General features: G+C 49.5%; 1 protein-coding gene across 2 annotated transcripts in view; it reads right to left on the bottom strand.

The window, feature by feature from the left end:
• The window catches only part of HRAS (HRas proto-oncogene, GTPase), a 33,495-nt gene that overhangs the window by 8,203 nt on the left and 4,397 nt on the right, over nt 1-20,895 (bottom strand). Inside the window, exons 2-3 of one of the 2 annotated variants that reach the window (XM_021400926.1) lie at nt 7,301-7,367; nt 816-969 (exon numbers count right to left, since the gene is read on the bottom strand). In XM_021400926.1, the coding sequence (XP_021256601.1) occupies nt 816-926 (111 nt within the window). In that variant the 5' untranslated portion in view covers nt 927-969; nt 7,301-7,367. The remainder of the gene's footprint in view (nt 1-815; nt 970-7,300; nt 7,368-20,895) is intronic. The other variant, XM_021400927.1, reaches the window with a different exon arrangement.

The raw sequence follows: 20,895 nt of genomic DNA, 5'->3' as shown, positions 1-20,895 counted from the left end.
TTCTCACTCCTCACAATGGAGGGTGAGCAGAACAGCCCCTGGCAGCACAGCCTCTGCTCTCTGCCTCCCGTTGGAGGATGAACTCACCGTGCTCTAGAGGACAGAGGCCCAGAGCTCAGGGCACACTACAGGAAAGCACTCCCTGTTTTCCCTTCCCTGAGCAATTGCACGGGGTCTGCAAGCCCTAGGAAAGAACCACAACATCTGTCTTCCTACTGCAGAGCAAATCCATAACCAAGCGTTAGGTGGCCCGAAGAAAATCCATGAGCTCCCTGCTCTACAGAGACAGGGAAGTGTCTCTTAAAAGAAATTCAGCGGTCTTTACCTCTGCTTGGGCTCCTGACCTATCTCACGCTGCAGGTCATAAACAGTTCATCTGAGCTCTGATAAACCCCATTTCATCAGTAAATCTCAAAACATCATGCACAGGAGGTCAGCATCCTCACTTTGATCGCACAAAAGGAGAAATGGAAGCACAGGCACAAAATGGCTGTGCAGTCTCAAACCTTCACCAGCTCCCTATGCAACCATCTCATCAGAAAGGAGGAGTTCTGTGCTGCCCATCAGCCCCTCAAGGCTGTGCCTGCTTCCATGCATGCCGTGCTATCTCTCTCCAGCAGACACCACTGTCCTTCCTCAAGAGGCACAAGTTGGACGCTGTGACCTCCAAATTCACGTGCAGCAACTTGAAACAGCTTTACAAAGCAGAGGAACATCCCTGCTCAAGTTCAGTCCTCAGACTGAGGCGAGCACACTTTGGGTTTGCCGCAAAGTGAAAAAGAGCAATAGAAAAACATGTAGACAGAGCTGCTTACCTCTATTGTGGGGTCGTACTCATCAACAAAATGGTTCTGAATGAGTTGTATCGTCAAAGCGCTCTTCCCGACACCTCCAGCTCCCACTACCACCAGCTTGTACTCGGTCATCTTCCAGCTGACCCCAGCTCAGGGCCTCCAGGAGCACCACCACCTGTGGGGAGAAGTACGGCCACCACATTAGGAGACCAAGGAGCACAAACCAGTGGCTGGGAAAGGCAGAAAGATGGGCATCCGTGCACTTTAAACATGAGTTTGCTCTAGCTATGAAATTCTTACTGTGAGGTATTTGCTCCAGTACTGCCATGGCCTCCCAGCCCAAGCTCACAGACATACCCTCCTGCTAAATGTGGTCAGAGACAGGGAGATGGTGGGATGACCTAAGGGTCGAGGACTTTTTGTATTTTCCTCCTCCAGTACACTGACTACCCTGGAAAGCAGAGAAAATTACATTTATTTCATTCTGTCACTCTGTGCTGTGCCTCCAGAATGCACTGCCTTTTATGATCCCATTCTCTGGGGTCTCAAATGTGAGATGACCTCACCTAAGCCATGAAGCTTGGTCTAAAATTACAGCAAAGAACTGCAGCATCCAGAGCTATTTCACCTAATACCCTCCACCAGTGGCGAAGGTTACTTTAAAACAGGGAAAGAAATCAATCAATCTGAATACGAAACTGTGCCCAATGTGTAACCCTGACACCCCGCAGTCCTTCAGCCTGACAGTCTGGAAGCATCCTGCGAGTGACATGAGGCATGGGAATATGCAAACGATGTAAGTGGTAGGGAAGGAAACCAAAGAAAAAGGCTGTGTAAATGAGAAGTAAACCTTTAAATTTCAGCTCCCCTTCTACTGAGAAAGAGGAACTTTAACTCAGAGCTTACGAGAGGACGATTACAAAACCCTGAAGGCTTGAACAGAAATCCCCCCGAACTTACCAACTGTTAAAAAGAGATGTATCTTGCAAGTTCAAACAGAGAAAGAAAGAACAGTAACTGCTTTGGGAAAGGCTGCAAAGAACAGGGATTCTAGCAGCACAAAACCCAGCAGAGAAATTTTAAGAAGGTCCATTTAAAAACATTAAGTCCGAAGGATGGTTCCTGGCCATCTCTAGTCATATTGCTGGTAAAGCAAATAACTGGGAAGGGGCACAGCCTTTTGAACAGCACAAAAGCACTCAGAAAGAGGCCACATGCTCAGCCTGGAGCTCTGGGAGCACAGTATTTCACATCAGGTGATGCCTAGCAGTGCGATAATGCCAGCAGGAGCTGCTGCATCTCCTGGAAGATGAGCTTTGTTCAGGCGGTTGGTACGCGGTGTTCCAGCAACGGGCACTCTGCATCCAGCCCATGTCTGCAGCTAGTGAATTTGCTAACGCAGCAAAGATCTAATCTAAAGTAGGGCAGAACTTTCTGACTTCAATCCCCATCTGATTGCAACCTTAAACTACTCAGACAGTTCAATCACCCACTCGGGCTGGGGCAGTCAGACACAGCCACCGCATGCCAAAGCCCTTTTCTCAGCTGCTATCTCAGTGGCAGGAAGACAAACAGAGATCTCGTCCTTCCCAGCACTCAGGATCTTGGGGAAAAGCAAGGAAATGGCTGCAAAAGAGCAACCAGAGCACAAACAGGCGGGACCTCTGGTCCCACCCCGATGCCGTTCTCTGCTGATAGAGAAGCTGGGGAGAAAATAAGGTGCAAATAATGAGATACCTCAGGTCCATGCCTTCCCAGAGAAGTCTCTGTTCTTGAGGCCAGAGAAGAGACATGTCAGGAGCCATGCAGCACCATGTGGCAGAGGGTCAGGCTCTAAAAGCCAAGGGAGGTTTCCAGCTTAAGAGTTCTCCAATCCCTTTTTTTTTTGGGAGCAGCTCCCAGGTAGCTTTGATGAAGAGCAAATCTGAAAGTCAGCTCACCACCTGACAGCTACCCCAACAGTCACAGCCTTCTTCCTCGTGTGTTGTGCAAGTGGACAGGACAACTGAAACTGCAGATGTAACTGCCACAATCTTTAACTGCAGCGGGAAGTTCTGTTCTTCTGAAAGTGCCTGGTTACAACTTATCTGCAGGGAAATTTTCTAATGAGTTATAGGTCAAGGCAGCACTGAGCGAGCTGAAGCATGTGCGCACAACACAAAAACACCCTTCCTACAAAGCACGGACAGTTTACAAACTCTGCAGCTTTAGCATTCACTGACTCCCACCACACCCAGAGGACCCTGGCAGTGATGAGAGAGCTGTCGGAGAGATGGTAGCAGACATCCTCCGTTAGCCCTCACTAGCGTTGGAGGCACCGGATGGAGATGTGCAGCCTGGCGATTGCTGTGAAAGCTTTTTCTGATGTGAGAATTTCCAAAGGAGGAAAAACAAGTTTGCATTTCTCAGCGGCTAACGCAGAGCCCAAACAGAACTGACCAAAAAATAACAGAGGAAAACACAAAAGCACAGCTTCCCAGTCCCACACTAAGCAGGAACAGCGGTCTGCAAGACTAACCTGGGTTGCTCCCTGGTGTTTTTCCCCTCCTACCCAAATGTACCACCTCTGTGGTGCCCAGCATCCTTCCCAGCAGCCAGATCCCCAAAAAGCTGTGCCAGGCACTCCAACAAAAAGCTCAGCGGGATGCCATGGCCGGGAGCCGCTCAGAAGCACCGTCTGGGAAGAGGAGGGCTGGGGTCTGAGCGCCAAGCCAACAGCCCTAGCATGGAGCTGGAGCTGCTGCTGTATTTCCTGACCTCGTGGATTTTCTCCCGTAAAGAGAGGGCTTCTGGCTCCCATTCAAAGCTGTCTAGGAAAACTGAGTGCTTCCGCCTGGCAGCGCAGCTGCTCCCAGCCCAGTAGCCCATGAGTCCTCCCCCGACGCTGTGGATTTCCCAGGCAGCAGGAGCCACACAGCTTCAGGAAACAAGAACCATCTGCCAGCCTCGCAGGGGAAGCAGGGAGAGCAAGCGCCTCACCCCAGCCCCGCTCCCAGCAGGCACTCACATCCCATCTCTGTGTGCGTGGAGAGGATGGAGACTGCGCTGCAGGCAGATGGCACAGCCCTGTAACACCTGTGCTGCGTGTGCCAGGCAGCGCCCAGGCTTTGGCTGCAGGAGCGATGACCGAGGTGCTTGGTGCAAGCTCTCCCAGTGAAGAGACTGAACTGCACTTTCAGACCTAAAGCCTGGAGGCTATGGATGCTCCTCAGGGCCCCAGCTATGTCCCTGCTTTTCTGCAGAGAACGATCTGATGTCCTGCACAGCCCCTCTTCTCAAGCAGGGAGCTGTGTCCACAGAGGGAGGGGCAGTTCTGGGAACCTGACTGATGATCACAGCTGAACTCACTGCAAAGCTGGGACAGCCCAGAGAAATATCCAGAAAGTTGGGTGGCACAAGCTGAGATGAGGAACTCAAGAGGCTCGGCCCATTCATGACATCATGTCGGGTGTCAAGCAAAAGGAATATGAAGTGGATTTCCAGTGCGCTCACTGGTAAGGAGGCTCTCACATCCCTCAAATAGGATCCTTGGAGGAGCTTTCTCTGCTTCCTCCCTTTCCTCCTATTGCTTTGTTTTATACCTTAGATGGACACCATCCAAGTAAACAAGCCAAGAGATGGACTTTTGTGCAGCACTGCTACGGAAGCCAACCACAGTGAAGAGTTTAGAAATATTGTTCATTAATGGACATTTACACTCTGCCTGTCAACGGGGAGCCCATTTAAAGACGTCAGGAATCAGTTCCACCTCTGCAAATATCTTTGAATAGCACTCACACTGCACGTTCTTTCTTCCAAAAGCCCTGTCCACAAGAACTGAGAAACCATTAGACCCCAAATGCAATTCAGGAACTCTACTTTGACAAGGCAAACCTTGCTCGCTCACTCTTGCGACTATCCAGATTCCTCCATTTGCTCATACACAACACTGTCACCAGTGTTACAAAATACAGCCTCTGAAAGGAGTGAATGAACCTCTCCAGCAGTTTGAGATGACACCTCTTGTTTCCTCTCAAGGGCCAAAACGCTGACGTTCTCAGCGACCTGCCCAGCCTGAAAGACAGTAGGAAAATGAGGCTGGCAAGCTGATGCTCTGCTATGAATCACAGCCTATCCACAGTGCTTTGTTTTCATTTACTTGCTGCTTTTTAAATTAACAAAGAAGCGGGCTGCAAATCTAACACAATGTGCTTGGCTGTCGGCTTGCTGGCTTCATACTCACAGGCTCAGACAATGCGGCCCCCAGATGAAAAGAGAGAGAGATGCCAACGATGTTACAACAGTTGCAAGTGGTGGCCCTGCTTTGGAGAAGCAACAAATGTCCTCCATTAGAAGTTCATCAGCATGCACGAAATAGCTTTGCACAAGGGCTTGAGCAGGCGCGGCTAGGTCCCCACACGGTGCCCAGCAGCGTTTCACGTCAGAGCACATTTGGCAGCACAACCTCTCCAACCAGGGATCACTCGGCCACTAAGAACCTCTGAAGTCCCCGCTCCTCGTCCCTCGCCATCACGCTGAGAGTGTCCCACAGGCAGTGCTGTGCCTTCAGCCGTCGGAACTTTGCCAGGAGAGGGGCAGATGGCAGCAGGCAGTGCCCAGATACACCATCGCACGGGCCAGAAGAGATGGAAAGACAAAGGAAAACGAGGTGATGCCTTCCACACCAAAGCTGCTGCTGATTTTATGTTCTCTGGTTTGCACTTCAGCTGCTCATGCTGTACCCTGATGGCTTTATTTAATAAAAGCAGCAGCAGCACATCACCTGCTGTTAGCAGTAGGCTGCTCCGACTGCGCCCTTCTCCCTTACCCTCTTGAACTGCAAGTTCAGTGAAGTACTTTGTTGCCAGCTTACTCTGTGAGAAAAACATTGGGGAATCACAGCTCTGCCTAGTGGTTTTATTAAGCAACCAGAAACAGTAACAACCTGCATAAACATCAATAACAAACCAGCTGTCCAAGAGCTTTCTCTCTGAATCAATCCTGGATGAAGGAATCATGTCCTAGCCATCACGGGCCATCAAAATGATAAAATTCAACAGAAAGATTAGCAGGCCCCTTATCTCAGGAGCTTATAAACGCTGTCGAGGAGGAACTTCCAGAAGCAGATCAAACCAACTGCACTTGGGCTGCTCATGTCCACGTCTCCAGCATGCTGTCAGGTGATGTAATGTGCTTGCAATTCATGATGGGATCTCACTTTCCATCATTACTGCTTGATAATAGGGTGGGATTACAAAAGATCATAGAATCATTAAGGTTGGAAAAGACCACTAAGGTCACTAGGTCCAACCCCCAGCCCGTACCCACCATGCCCACTGACCATGTCCTCAGTGCCTCATCTCCAGTGCTAGAGCAGGGGGTGCTGCCAATGTGCAGAAACACCATCCTCCTCATCCTACAGACCGGCAGAGCCATGCAAAGGGACCGGCCCAACCTCATCATCAGTGGCAAAGCCAGGAACTAAATTCAGACAAGTGACTTCCCATCCAGGGTCTTAACAGGAGACAAAAAGCTCCGTGTGTAGGTTTCGGATGGGAAAGCCGTTGGTTCCCCGCTGGGTCTTTGTGTTTGGCTGTCAGAGCTGACAGCTCCCCCGCCGAGCTGAGCTTCCATGTGCAGAGATGTTTGGAGAGGCAGAGTAAATCAAGTGGGAAAGCCCAAACTGCTCTCCAATTATCCTAATGAAATCACAACTGTGTCACAAGCGCAGGGAGGGCGCAGAGATGCTCCAAAGCACAGACCAGGCTGAGCAATGGGAGGAAGAGAACGGCTGCGACACAGCAGCACTGAAAATGAAAGGGCAGTGCTCAGTGTGCTTGGGGAGGTCACAGACAGCATTCTGCATGCTGCCTGGGAAGGGCCTCCTCTGTGATCTGGCTTAGGTTTGGCAGAGGTTTACATCACGGCTGTTCTCTGGCCCCGTCACTTCCAGGCGACAACAAACCATATCGCATGCTCAAGAACTGCATTCCCCCTCCTCTCTCACCCCACCCTTCCCCATTCCTCCCAAACAGCTGCTGACAGGGAAGAACTAAGAAACTAGTTTCAGGAAACACATCTAAGCCGTAATCCTTTAGAAAAACTTGCAGCAGAACGTGTCTGGTTGTTCAGATTTCTGCTTGCTTTAAAGCCTAACACATATGAACACTGAGAGCAAGTAAGTGGACAAGGAAATGGGGTAGCTGGAACTGGGAAGTTGCAGGAATTGTTTTGATAATACTTTTCAATCTAAAAAAAAAAAATCATGGAAAAGAACCTTCTAAAAAGGCCGATTTTTGAGCAAGATAGTATTAGAAGAGTATCAGTCCACTTTGGCCTCCAGTAACAGTGGTGCATGAAGCACACACCTCACCTTGCTAGAGCTATTGCAACAGAATGGTCCAGGCAGGGAGGCGGCGGGACAGGGAGCGGTTGAGAAGGGCTGGAGCCTGCTGGTCAGCAGCAGAAAATGAGAGGAAGGAACAGACTGGGACAGCGGGAGCCCTCACACCCCCAGATGCACTCACCCTTTGGATGGCTAACTGGCCCTGCAGAGAAATAGGGTCCTCGGCTCTGGGGATGGCTCAAGTCCCCCTGGAAGGAGAGGAAACACAGAGCAGTGAGCGATGACAGTGCTCTGGCTGTGCAAAGGAGAATATTTTTACACCGAGTCTATTCTGGAGCGAGAACGCGTCTCAGCATCCACGCTTTGGTGCGGCTGACAACCCACCCTTCCCTACCAATACCCACACGCTGCTTCCCCTGCCACTCACCCACAACCCGACTATTTTCGGCTCAGGGGATTTCCTGGGCCTGGCACAGCTTGTCTGTTTAGCAATCCTCAAAAGAACTCTTTTCCAAGGGCTTGTCCAGCCTCCCCTTGAACCCGCAGAAGTTCCAAACCCACATCATACTTTGGCAAGGATCCCACAGGTCTGCTCCCCAAGGGGCAAGAAGCCATCCCTCCTGTTAGAGCACAACCCGGTTCCATCAGGCAGCTCCTACATCTCATAGGAGGGGAAACGCAGAGTCAATCCCCACCCGCCTTCTCTCACACAATACCACAGGCTGCTAATCACATCCTCCAAAGTTCTATCTTCCCCAGAGAATTGCGGCACACGGCCTTTTTTCCCCCCATTTTTTAAGACAAGGCAGAGCAGCACAGCTGCAATAGTCTCCTCTCTGCTGCGGGTATGGGAGCAAAAGGATCGTCCTTTGTGGGATGAGGGAACAAGAGTGAGTTCCCTTCTCGCCTTTCCACTCCCAAGGGGACATCGATAAAAGCTGCTCTCACAGCTCATTCAAACACAGAGCTCAAAGGAACGGCTTGAGCGACCCTCAACAGCCAAAATCAGGTATTTCCAGAGTGTCTCCTTGATTAGTGTGCCACTTAATTTATGTGATCAAATATAACGATCATCCCTCTGCATTCATTTAGCCCTTGCAGAGCTTTTGCAGGCACATACCCTTGTTTAGCAGCAGAGCTGGGAGGAGGAGAAAGAAGGTACCACAGCAAAATCAAATCTGCTTCGGCAAATCTGGGAGAAGGAGCCAGGGAAAATGCAACAGAAAAGCAAGTGAGGGCGCGTGCTGGGGGGCCAAGCGGGCAGCTGGGAGGAGATAAAGGGAAGCAAGCAGTCAGCTGCTGCTGCTGAGCCCCCCCTCCTCCTCCCATTCCCGCTGGGGCACACTATTAACACGGTGACACAATGCTGTCCCGGCCGCGCTGCTGGCAAGCATGAATATGCATCAGACATTATGCAGCAGAGTCTGGCGCACGCTGCTGATTTATAGGACAGCTAAACAAACCCCCTTCCACCCAGCACACGGCCGCAGCGCTCTGCAGCGATAACACTGTCCTACAGAGCAGCGAGGTGGGCTCTGAGCACAGATCTCAGATGGCTCTGAACGCAGCCATCTGATGGCCAGGGTGGATGGGGCTGCACCAGGCAGAGCTCATCAGTGTTGTGAATGCAGTACCAAGCAACTATCACACAACGGCACTTGGACAGAGAGAGAGAGGTCCAAAGGTTAAGGCATGAGATCCACGTTTGGATTAGGAGATCTCCCTACTGGGAAGAGAGGATTCTCCCTCTTTTGGCTGTGGAGCAAGGGATAAAGAGACACAGGGTCTCCATCCAGCATGCCTTGCAGGCATCGTGGCATGGACATGATGGAACACACTCCTCCAACTCCAACAGGGTTTCGCTCCTGCAGCTATCCCACTCCTAAGAACTCACAGTGCAGCAGATCAACGAAATAACTCCATTTTGTGATGGGGAACCTACAGCAATGAAGTGACTCGGTCACTGTCACACAGGAAGCTTTGGTTGAAGCTGGACATTTCTGTACCCCGGGTTCTCACTTTTGCTTCTTGGCAATGGCTGGGGCTGACCTGCAGCGGACAGAAGCAAGACCCCATTCCATCACAGCCTCCAGAGTGGAAGCAGGAGGTTTCCTTCCAGAATCTCCTTGGAAGCCTGCAGCAGCAGGCTCACGGCCAGCATCCAAAGGCACATGAAGGTTGGGAAGAAACCCCAGAAAAGTGAGACGCCAAACCTACAAGAGATGTGGCTCCACCTCACCCTAGTAGAGGCCACAAGTAGGTCCAGAGCTGGCGTCCCCAGTGCACTGTCCGAGGCCGTCACACCTCAGAGACCCTGCAAGTCCCCACCTCTTGGACTCAGCTTTCTTGTTGCTCTACACAGAGCAACCTCTCAGGAAGAAAAAGGCAACAGGTGGCTCTGATGGATGAGCACAAAAACAGCAGGAAAAGGTGACGTGCACCGTGCCTAGAAACTGCACCGAGAGCACACAGCTGGATGCTTCTGCCAGAACAGAACCAGCGGGCTAGGGGAGGGCAATCTGCTGAACAAAATGAAAGGGGATAGGTAAGTTGTCTGGCAAAATAAGATGCTTGGCACAAGCACGATGATATTCACATAAGAAAAAATGAAGGAGGAAGCAAGAGGGCTAAAGCACTGATCTAAATTGGCACTGTCAGATTTCGCACGCACAAGGACCAGCACGCTTGCTTTCTCTGTATTGTTAATTATCAGCGTAGGCAATCACACTTTAAAAAAAAAAAAAAAAAAAAAAAAAACAGAAGAGAAGAGAAGAGAAGAGAAGGACTTTTGAACTTTGAACTGTAACATACTTCCCATTATAAACATGGTTAAAAAGCAGCATTCAGCCTGGCTCCCAGCACATTAAGTTCCTTCGGACAGCATAAGCAATGTCTGGGCGTGGAAGGTGTCGTAGGATTCTCATGGATCCCCAAATGATCTTTTTCTCTTTTCCTCTTTGCGGTGGAAACCAAGCCCAGCACTGGGGCAGGATCTCATCCTGTTGGGTGTTCTCCAAACAAGAAAGAGGGTTCTTATACCAAAGTTTCAACTTAGATCTTTTTCCTTTTTTAGCTCTGTTATCCCTGCCCTCCAGTCAACTGTCAAATCCTCGCCTTCTAAAGCCAGCGACTTCCCTAACACCTTGCACCATGAAGTGGGATAAAAAGCATCACCACCTCAGTGAAGCCACTAAAGCCAAGACAGTCAACACTGGGTGAGGACCTGACTTTACTGGTTTTAATTTTCAACTCCTGGAGCACTTAACACTCTCAGCATCTTTGTACAGAAGCAAGGTAGACCCCAACATTTTCTGGGAAACGAAGGACTAGAAAGAGACCTTCCTTCAGCCCGGAGACACAGGGAAAGCCAGCAGAGCCATGAGGAAGGTGCTGCGGAGATGGTTAAGTTCAAACAAATGAACCACGTTTCAACAGCAGACTCACAACAAGTGCTGAAGTCTCCTAATTACCCCAAACTCTACCTAAGTGCCCCCTCCTTTTCCTTAGCGCTCCCAAGGATGTGCAGAGTCTCTCTGAGGAGTTCCTGCAAGAAGAGTGACAGAAATAAGCCTGCAGGTGTTATAAGGGGGTCTCTGGGTTTGCCCACCCTAGTGGAGGTGCAGGCATCTGTTAGGTAATGCATGGGGACCACAAACAGAGGAACTGCTGCAGCAGCAGTCGTGCTGACTCGTAACTCTGTGGCTTTGGTTTAAAATATAATTTAAAAAATAATGGTAAATAAATAAATAAAATGACCTTCCCTTCAGTCCAGTGAGAAAAGTCCAAGCACCTCCCTTCAATTCCCCAGCAGATAATAACACAACTTCATTACTGTAAGTAAAATCTACTGTATTGGATATATGCTATTCAAGTGTGGGTTGGGAAGACCTGTTATATGACCTAAATCAAACTGCAAACAACCAATTAATGGGAGCATCTCCTGCTTTTACCCTTCCCTATCAGTCCCCATCAATCAGCAAACCAGCTCTGACCTTTCACTGCGCTGCTTACCATCGTATTCAGTACCTGCCCTCACAAACACCAGCAGAAATGCAGCGGCCGAAGCTCTGATACTTCACTTCACCATACTTTCTGGAAAGAGTTTTGAAAGCTCATGGCAGCAGGAACCTCCTATGAGTACCTTGGGCTATGGCAGACACAACAAAAGGGACTCCAGGTAGGGCTGGTGCAACAGAGATGGCACATGCCCCAAAAGGCTGCAGGCTATTGTGCTTGCTCTGACCAGGGGCTGTATCCCCTCAGCCTCACCACACTGCTGTATTTATAGCCTGCTACTGTAAATGAAGTTGCTGTTTGAGTGGTAACAACCCGGTGCTGCGTGTGGCCTGAGCTTCCTCTCCAAATAGCCTCACCACTGCCCTCAAAAGTTGTCCATGCTGCCTTTGCCAACCTTTCAAGACCACGAGGGCACTTCCCAGAGTTAACAACAAGCAGCATGAAGTTGGGTTGTTCTCCTGCAGCTATGAAAAAGAAAGCAAGAAAATGAGCAGGTGACGTGAACTGGTGCTGCTGAAAACACAACTCGGACTCCTCTGATGAGGCATGCTTCCTTGCTCTTGTCACAACACGATCCATCTTGTGAGCCTCATGCTGGGCTCAGAAACTACTCATCAGATATGGAAATGAGCCCTCTGAGGAACCAGTCGGTGAGAAGAATCACAAAGTCTTTGCTTTTGAACAAACAGAAAGAGTTTGGTTCTGAGAATACATTTTGTTCTTGTTTTAAAGCGAACAGAGAACAACCAGATTATCTACAGCTGGGGGCTCTACTTTATGGATCCATTTCTCTTCAAATGCTTGTTAGAAGGACACAGTGCTCCTTCCTTGGAAAATAAGAATAACTTCAGAGATCAGGATGGAGCTGTGATTTTTTATGGGCTTGCCAGTATCGTTAAGGGAGACACAAGTCACCAACAAGGTCAGGGAAGCAATGACGTCCTGATGAAGACTCCCTGCTTCATCTGGCAGCAGCAGACTTCACCAGTACTGTTCCTCAGGGCTCAGCACAGTGGTTTGACATGCACGGACATTATTCACACCTAACTGGAATTAAACTGCTTCTTATTTCCCCTTTAAATCCACTCTTATTTTCAGAAAGCAGCTCCCTGAGGACTGTCTGTCCATACAAAGAACCTTCAAGGCAGCGCTGTGGTATAGGGGGTACGGTTCCCACATAGCTCTCAGTGTTCCCACATAGGAACTTCAACTGAAACATTTAAAAGGAAAAAAAAAAAGAATTGAATATTTGCTAGAAGCTTTTTTAAATAGAAGAAGCCCACAGAAAGCCACCAGCTTGCATGTCAAACAAGCTAACTTTAACTTGAAACGCTACTTGAGCAAAAATAGATGCTGCACTGTTCTGCAGAGTGAATATATTACTGGAAGAGGAAAATTCATACTGTAACAGCAGGGAAAGCATTGAGCTCTGAAATCTGGAGCTTGTCAACTGACCCTCAAAATCCATCCTCAAAAATTTGGGCTAAAGGTTGTTCAGTTGTGACTTAACACCCTCTGTCAGGAGCTGATTAGGATCTAGACCCTGGACTCAATAAACCCCTATCGAGCGCCTATCTTTTGTAAAAATCATAGCGGTTCAAAATGACTGCTAAGATCACCAAGTGCAACCCCCAGGCCACCCCCACCACGCCCACTGCCCACGTCCCTCAGTGCCACATCTCCACAGTTCCTGAACACCTCCAGGGACGGTGACTTCACCACCTCCCTGGGCAGCCTGTGCCAGCGCCTCATTTGCACGAATACCTCCAACCAAGAGCCGCGTTAGCGTCAGGCACAGCTCTAACAAGAGGTCTGTGTGAAGTGCACTTCCGATAACACCGTCTTAGCTGAACGTGGCAAAGGAAACAACACTGCAGGTACTCATTTGCAAAGCACCGGGTTCCGATTCCCTCAGCGACATCCCGCTGGGACAGTATGAAAAGCAAGGTAGCTCCATGCTGCTGCTGAGTGCCGGAAGGAACACTGATGTGCCGGCACTGCCGGGCCCAATGGGCACAGGCGTGCGCCAGGCTGAGCTCACTGGTGCAGATCCCCAGCGCCGTGACCCGTCTGCTCCCTGCCCACAGCCATCAGCACACAGCACTCCTGGAAGCTCTCTGAAGCCGCATTTGCAGCAACATGTTGCTTCTGAAGGAAAACCACAACGTGCTCATTTCAAAGCAACCAGCTGATGAGGAACAACAATAGGGAGAAGAAAAAAAAAAACACCTGGCACCACTCCCCCTTCTTTCTCTCACGAGAAGCTTATAGTAATTGCAAAGCATGAGAATCTGAGCAAATGCTCTACTTGGGCAACTGGGGCCATCCCTGCAAAAATATGTGCATCTAGGGGCTGTGAGCGTTGTGCAACCAGCACGGTACTGAGCCAGATAAGGCAGAGACCTCTCACTGGGCTCCAGAGAGACACACTCGTAACTCTGCGAAGCTGACTCTGGCTGAGACAAGTTGCTTTAATTTTCTCTCCCTCCCTCCAGCCTTCACAGGGGAAATAATACCAGCCTACTGCTTATGCAGTTTGAAGCCACCAGACGGTATTTGCAGAGCTGAATCAGAAACCAAAGAAGCCTTTGGTAGAGCATAGGAGGGAATATGGCCTCTCTGCGCTGGGAGCCTTCCTCCCTTGTTGCCACCCTAAAGGCTTTAAAACCTTAAGTACATTCTTTGTGCAACAAGGTTAGCTCTGCTCTGGACACGATGTGCAACTCCAACACATTACATTATTTCCCATGCCTAAGGCTTGATACAGCCTCCTGAGCATTGCCTGCCTTGACTCAGATATACACACACATTATTTGGGAACTATGCAAGAGAAATAAGTCAGGAAGGTCATACCATTGGGAAAGATTGACAGATCCTGGTTTCTCCCATCAGCTTTCCAATGCCAGCACATGTGCCAAGGGAAGCTGCTGCACATCACCCAGAGACCTAGAAACCCTCTGCAACAGGCAGGGCAGTGAATGTGCTGCCAGTGGCAAAAAATAACAAGCAGAGAGCACTGTTCAGAAGGAGTACATCCTGGAGCAGGGAGGCTGCAGCCGCAGCTAGCACAGAAATGCTCCCAGGATGGAACCCAGGGTTTGCTCTCAGCAATGACTGCACAGCATCACACTGCAGGCAGCCCCAGCTCAGTGCAGCAGGCTATTAGCTCCAGGCTGAAAGCTCTCCTTCTGCAAACCAAAACCCAGCTGTAATGTCACTTCGGGCCCTCGCTGTTATTTCTCCCATGTGGCAAAACCAAGAAGCAATTACCGTAGATGAGCACGGAAAAGGGGCAGGCATATGCTGCTCAGTGTCACAGACGATGCACCCGCTGACCTGCAGGATCTGCAAGCAGCAGGCAGAAAGCCCACGTGCAGCAACTGATGGGAAGTGTGGATGGAGCAGGAAATGCCGGATGCTGTGCCAGATGCCTCTCTGCCAGGACGCTCCTCAAACACGGCCACTATTTATTGTACCAAAGTTCGGGCTGTAGAGCAGAAGAGCTTGTTCTGCACACGTGTAGCTGGGTAGGAGAGCAGGGAGAGGTCAGGTGTCTTGCAAAGTGGGAGGATACCATGTAAATGAACATGAGGTACTCTTTGCTTTTCTCTGCAGCATGCAATGTGTGCTTCCGAGCTGGGGTCAGCCAGAAATCTTTCCCCTAACAACTTCTCTGTGATTGCAAAGGCACTGGCAATCCCTTTGACATTTCTAGCTCTCTTACCGGGCTCGTTATGGCTGTGACATTTGGTTTTTTACTGCACAGGTTATGCTCACTGTAGAGCAATGCTTTTCTATCCATATCAGTCGCCAAGTCCTAGAAGCACTCCTGTGCAGACTCCTGAACAATACGTTTTAGCTGCCTGACAACAGTTCTCATTTTTACTGTATGGCTCTAGCAGGCTCTTCAGAAGTTGCCCAGGGCTCCTCGCACACTGGTTGAGAAACACAGTCGAAGAGTTTGAAGCAACCACAATGCACCCAGTAGGCTTCCTGAGGCTCTCTGGAACTGAACGCTGACTTCTGGGTGTCTGAACTTGCAGGAATGAGTGTTTCAGTCATCAGAAAGGTGGGGTACAAAACAATGGTTTTCTCAGAGGTTGTAGGATTTGATGCTAAACACGCGGGCGTGAGACAGGGTAAGGAGCCTGGCACAGCACCCTGCCCCACTGTGCACACAGAGCAGGCTCCAGGCCAGCTGCAAGCACAGGGACTCAGGCTGAGGTCTGCAGGCTCTTGCTGCAGAGAGGTTCTCACTCCCGAAACACCCGGTGCATCACGTTTCCGCCACAGGCTAATTCTTCCTTGGGAGAAGGCATGATGGAACAAGTGCTTCCAATCAAAGAGGAAACTCAGCCAGTCAAGAAAATCCTCCCCAGGCGACCAGGCTTTATTCCTCCCAGTTGGCTCAGCCTCGTTTCTCAGTTCTTTTATGAACAGCTCTCAGTCACCTCCAGCTGCTCCCAGCAGACTACATGGAAAACAAAACTACAGAAACTGGCTCCATCTCCCTTACAGCCCCAACACCACTGGAGCACCTAACAGTGCTCCAGCATTACGAGGCGTTGGTTTCAACCACTAAGCCCTGGAGCACCCACATCTGTGTGTAACTGCACCCTCCGGTTGCTGTCTGAATGATGTCCCTCCAGCTCTCCGCAGCAAGGAACTGGTTGGATCAGGTTGGATATCAGGAAAAATCTCTTCTCAGAAAGAGTGGTGATGCACTGGCACAGGCTGCCTAGGGAGGCAGTAGAGTCACCGTCCCCAGAGGTGTTCAAGTACTGTGTAGATGTGGCACTGAGGGACACGGTCAGTGGGCATGGTGGGGGTGGGCTGGGGGTTGGACTTGGTGATCTTAGCGATCTTTCCGACCTTAATGATTCTATGAAATGAAACAAAGCTTCTTGAGCAAAGAGGAAGGATAGGTTTACCAGATAAGACAACGCGCAGCTAAGACAAGGACAGACTACATTCAGCAGCTGTGCTCTCTCTTTGTGCTACTGCAACCAGCCTGATGCTGCCAGTCAGCGTGGGATTCACCTCACCTCCAAGAGAGACACCTACATGAGAGCCCATCATCTGGAGCCTCTTTGCAATCAATGAGAAGAGACAGGTGCAATCTGTCTGGCTGGTTTCAGACATCTGCATTAGGATGAGATGAAAGCACTCATTTCCCCTGCTGCATACATATGGAGGCAAAGGGGAAGCAGCAGAGATATTAGGCGTCAGCATCTAAAGAGGTGAATTGCACCCTGATGTTTCTTACCATGCACTTTGCTCGTGCACTTTTCAGAGAGGGATCATCTCGCGTTTCACGCTGCACCCAGCATGAAAGCAGTCCCAGCCTCCAGGGCCCAAAGGTAATACCAAACTTCAGATGGTAGGAGAGAGGCCGATGCTCTGAAATATCTACTGCAGAGAGAACTCTGCAATATTTTCCCTGGAACAATATTCCAAATGGATCCAAATCATTCTGGGGGCTGCTAGCCCAATGAAGAGGAGGCAGAGCCGCAGGTCCCAACCTGCCTCTGCGTCAGCAAAAAAGGAGTGGGAATAGTCCCAGGGGCCAAGTGCTCTGTGCAGTGAGAACCACAGGGCCCTGCAGGTTTGGCTTTACTGCCAGGCAGGCAGAGAGGGATGCACGCACACAGCAGGGTTGGGGGATGGACACAGAAACGTGCAATGTGCACGCACCAGGGAGAGACTTGAGATTTTCAGACCCATCTTGAGGACTCTCTCTTTTTCATGACTTCTGAGATATATGATCCTTTGGAGCTGGCAGCACTGGAGCTCGATACAGACGAATGCAAAATAATGAGTCTGGGGGCAGGAAGCCAAAGCAGAGAGCACACATTAAACGGAGCTGTCGTGCTGCTACACTGGCCAGGGAGGAGATGGAGGAGGTATCGTAAGATCTGCGAAGCCATCAGCCCTAGTGCTACAGAAAGTAAGAAAATCAAGCTCAAACAGGGACTGTAGGCAGAATAATTTCCCTGACAGCAGGACAAAAAAGGAATAAGTTGCTGCAAAAAGCCCTCAGATCAAATAGACAAAAAAGCATAGAAGGAACTACATGACATTTACCTACCGAAGGGTTCAAAGGACAAAAAGAAGTTTGAATTAGCTCCCTGAAAGGATGACTTCTTGGTGGCAGAGCTTTTTCTTCTGCATCCATCCCAGTGTATGATCACCGCCAGGTTCACATGCTCCCATCTCATATTTTAACCATTATTCTCCTTGCATCTGAACCCAACAGCGCCAGCCAACCCACAGAGACAGCCAAGCTCAGAGGGAGCAACCAGTGGTCATCCAGCTCCACGCAACAGCTGCCAGCCACAGCCCAAGTCCATAGCAGGAGCTGTGGTACTATTCTGCTTTGTTGTGCGGGTTATTTTTTTCTTCCTTCTTTTCTCCCACCTCAGGGATATAAACTGAAGGCGCATTACGCTGCAAATTGAATAAACTTGTTCTAGGTGCAGACTTCAAAACAAAGGAGAGGTAAACCTGAAGTGCCTTAAGAGATGCTGTCCTGACTGCCAGCCCATGCATGCTGCAGTCAACATCATTTTTCAACTGACTTCAGCAGAATTCGAACAGGACCTTGTAACCCTGTTGCAATGCAATCACAAGCCCTGCCAAAAAACACGCGTTTATTAGCATGCTCTGAAAAACCCCAATCCTCTGCTATGCATTCAGCTTGTCCTCTCTTCACAAGGAGCACACTCTTCAGACAACGCTGGTTTTAAGGCCCCTAAATGGGACTACAGAAGCAGCTCTATACTTCTTTATTTAAAATTGTACGTCTTCCCTCCTAAAACTTGTGCTGGATTTCCTTTGTCTTCTTATAAACGTCTTCCAAATGCCTTACTTTCTCTTCAAAAGGTAGGGACTGCAGGTAGAGAATTTGCACGAATGTGCTGGTAGCTGCAATTCCTGGTCAGCTGTCCTGGGCCTTCACTAGTCCAACCAGGGACTAGAGGGCACAGGCACTCCCACAGTCTTTTGACCCTGCAGATCTCACCCACAGCGCCACTGTTTATTGCTAAAATCAACAATACTTAATTCCTACAAAGCATAAGATGAACCAACTAGTTTCCACCTGGAGCTACAATGCAGGAGACTGGGACCTGGAGGGTTTCCCGACGGCAGCAGCAATGTGTATATTTAAGTGCTGGCTCGTGTCACACACCGCAGAACCACCAAGCTGGCTTTCTGAAATCCCATCTCCACACCTCCCCTCTGCCAACAGGGAGCTCGCTGCACTGCTGGCTCTGCAGGCAGGGACCTGCTGCATGCATCTTCTCAGCAGCCCTTGGAGCACGGAGCGGTCTCTGTCCCTTTCCTCATCTCCACAGGCAGGAGCTTTTCTTCATTTTCTATCTGCAAGCATACCAAAAGACTCATCCTTTATGTATGCGTTCAGCAACATAAGCTTCAAAAAAAGACAGTCTGACCTGTGGCATGCTGTAATACTCCACCTTTCCTTCTGACTCCTTTTGATCTCTAGAGCCAGCCACTGCCAATGTGATGCAGAGCCAGGGCTACAGCCCCACTGCAGAGCCAAAGGAACAAGAAGATAAACCCGAACTCCAGGAATTACATTTCTATATAGGCATCTTCCCTCTGCAGCCTCCCGTTACTCACCTCCCATTCTGAACAGCTTTATCATCCGCTCTTCTACGGTTTCTCTGAATTACCCCAGAGGTGACCATATTTCAGTGGCAAATTAAACTGTCACAATACATTCCTCCCTACAGTGGTGTTTTTTTTTGTTGTTGTTGTTTTGTTTTTTTTAAATATGTGAGCCCTGGCTGCCAGAGAATTGTTTTGGATAGATTAGATTAGGTGCCTGGGAAACAAGTTGGAAAAAGAGTAAAGATTTTGCTTCTTGAAGAAATCTACCTGCTCCCTCCTGGGAAGTTTTTTATCCTAGAATACTTAGTCAATTAACAGAACTTTTAGATTGACTATTCTTTCCATGAGAAGTGCCTCTGAGCAGCTGATAAAAAGAGAGATGGCTCATATTGGAATTACCTGCTACGAGCATATAGCAAGATTCAAAAGCTCTGTTGTTTGTTTTTTTTAATCAAGTCCTCCTCCCCTCCCCATCCAGAGGGCTACATCATTTCTTGTCAATTGCTCGAGTTTTCTTATTATTTTTTCCAATCCACAATATACCAAGATGCTCCATTTTACTACAGGGTATCAATTCATTCCTGAAGACATGACACAAACACAAGGGATTTGCACGGAGAGGTCATTCACACCTATTTGAAGACCACACAACTCGCTGCTCAGCCATTGGGCTGGTGAGAGCCTGCACATTCCCCTGTGGCTGTCAGCCACAGCAGTCCATATCCTCCTTGCTCCTGTGGGAAAGCAGCAGCATTTCTCCAGATCTAGACCTCATTCTCTCAAGCCTTTCTTTAGACATGTTCAGGATGGTCACAGTGGTGTTTCTATCAAGCACGGGTCTTTTGAGAATAATAGAATATCCTCAACTGGAAGGGAGCCACTAGGATCACAGAATCTTTTAAAGAGCTGGAAGGGACACTTAGAGGCCATGTGGCCCAACTCCCCTGCAATGAACAGGGACACCTACACTAGATCAGGAGCTCAGAGCCCCGTCCTGCCTGACGTGATCATCAACTCCAATTCCTGGCTCCACTCAGGACCATCCTCAGAGTACCAGCCAAATCCACCACGTCCCCCAGCAGCAGGAGGAGGCAGAAAGCAGAGCAGGGACTTGTGCATACTTCCTTGTCCGTCAACAGCCATGCTGGCTGCCAGATGGAGGTCACAGCACACGGCAGTACAGCGATCCCCCAGCCTAGACCCTCATGCAACTATCCCACATCAGGGCAGCTATGATATCATACACGGATGCAAGGAGAGACAACAGGAAAGTCAGTTACAGAATTAGCACACGCAGAAACTGGACTCTGTCCCATTAACCTTCAAGCAATGGTGATGTTTCATCTACTTATATTGAAAAGGTTGGCTTCTCAAGCCTACTCTCCTTCTGCAAGATGAACTCTGGTAGCGTAGTGGAAATGTAGTAGCGTAGTGGAAATGCTAAGTCAAAGCCTGAACCAGTGATTGAGCACCTGGTAGGAAGGCAGGGCCAACCCAGGGGAGCTCAGGTGCATCCAATGCACCTGAGTAACCAGAAGGGGTGGAGTCAGGATCCACCCCTTCCCAGACCTCATTTAAGGGCTGGCAGTGGAGGTGAGGATATCTTGCTGGAGATCCCTGTGTATTTGAGATCTTCTGGAGGTAAGCGGTTCCTTTATTTCTGTGTCTATGGCTGTTGTGTTTGAGCAAATCCTCACTTGCTGTAGCCTAGGACCTTGGTACTCTGCTGTCATTGCTGTGCTTTCCATTGTGTTACAAATACCAAGCTCTCTGACCTCTCATCCTTGCTCTAACAAAGCCAGGTGGAGGAACAGAGCATGGATACTACTACCACTGCAGAAACACAGAGCTAGAGCCATGCCAGGCAGCTGCTGCAGCAGCTAGCTAGGTAACAAAAAGGACAAGCGGCTAAACAGATCACTTGTAGACTACTTTTATGTTCAAACCTATTTTATACACGTTCCTCTTCGACTTGGACCAGACTGCAAATGGAGCTTGACACAAACCACAGAACTGATGAAGACAATGCAAAGCATCAGAGCAGCCTCAGTACTAGCACTGGAGCAAGCCCTGGCTGCTTACATGATGGCAGCCTGCTGCACCAACAGTCAGCTGATGAACTGA

Source organism: Numida meleagris, chromosome 6, assembly GCF_002078875.1.
Source record: "Numida meleagris isolate 19003 breed g44 Domestic line chromosome 6, NumMel1.0, whole genome shotgun sequence".
NCBI classification, from domain to species: domain Eukaryota; kingdom Metazoa; phylum Chordata; class Aves; order Galliformes; family Numididae; genus Numida; species Numida meleagris.
Note: the sequence above shows the minus strand (reverse complement) of the source record. Positions and strands in the feature narration are given on the sequence as shown.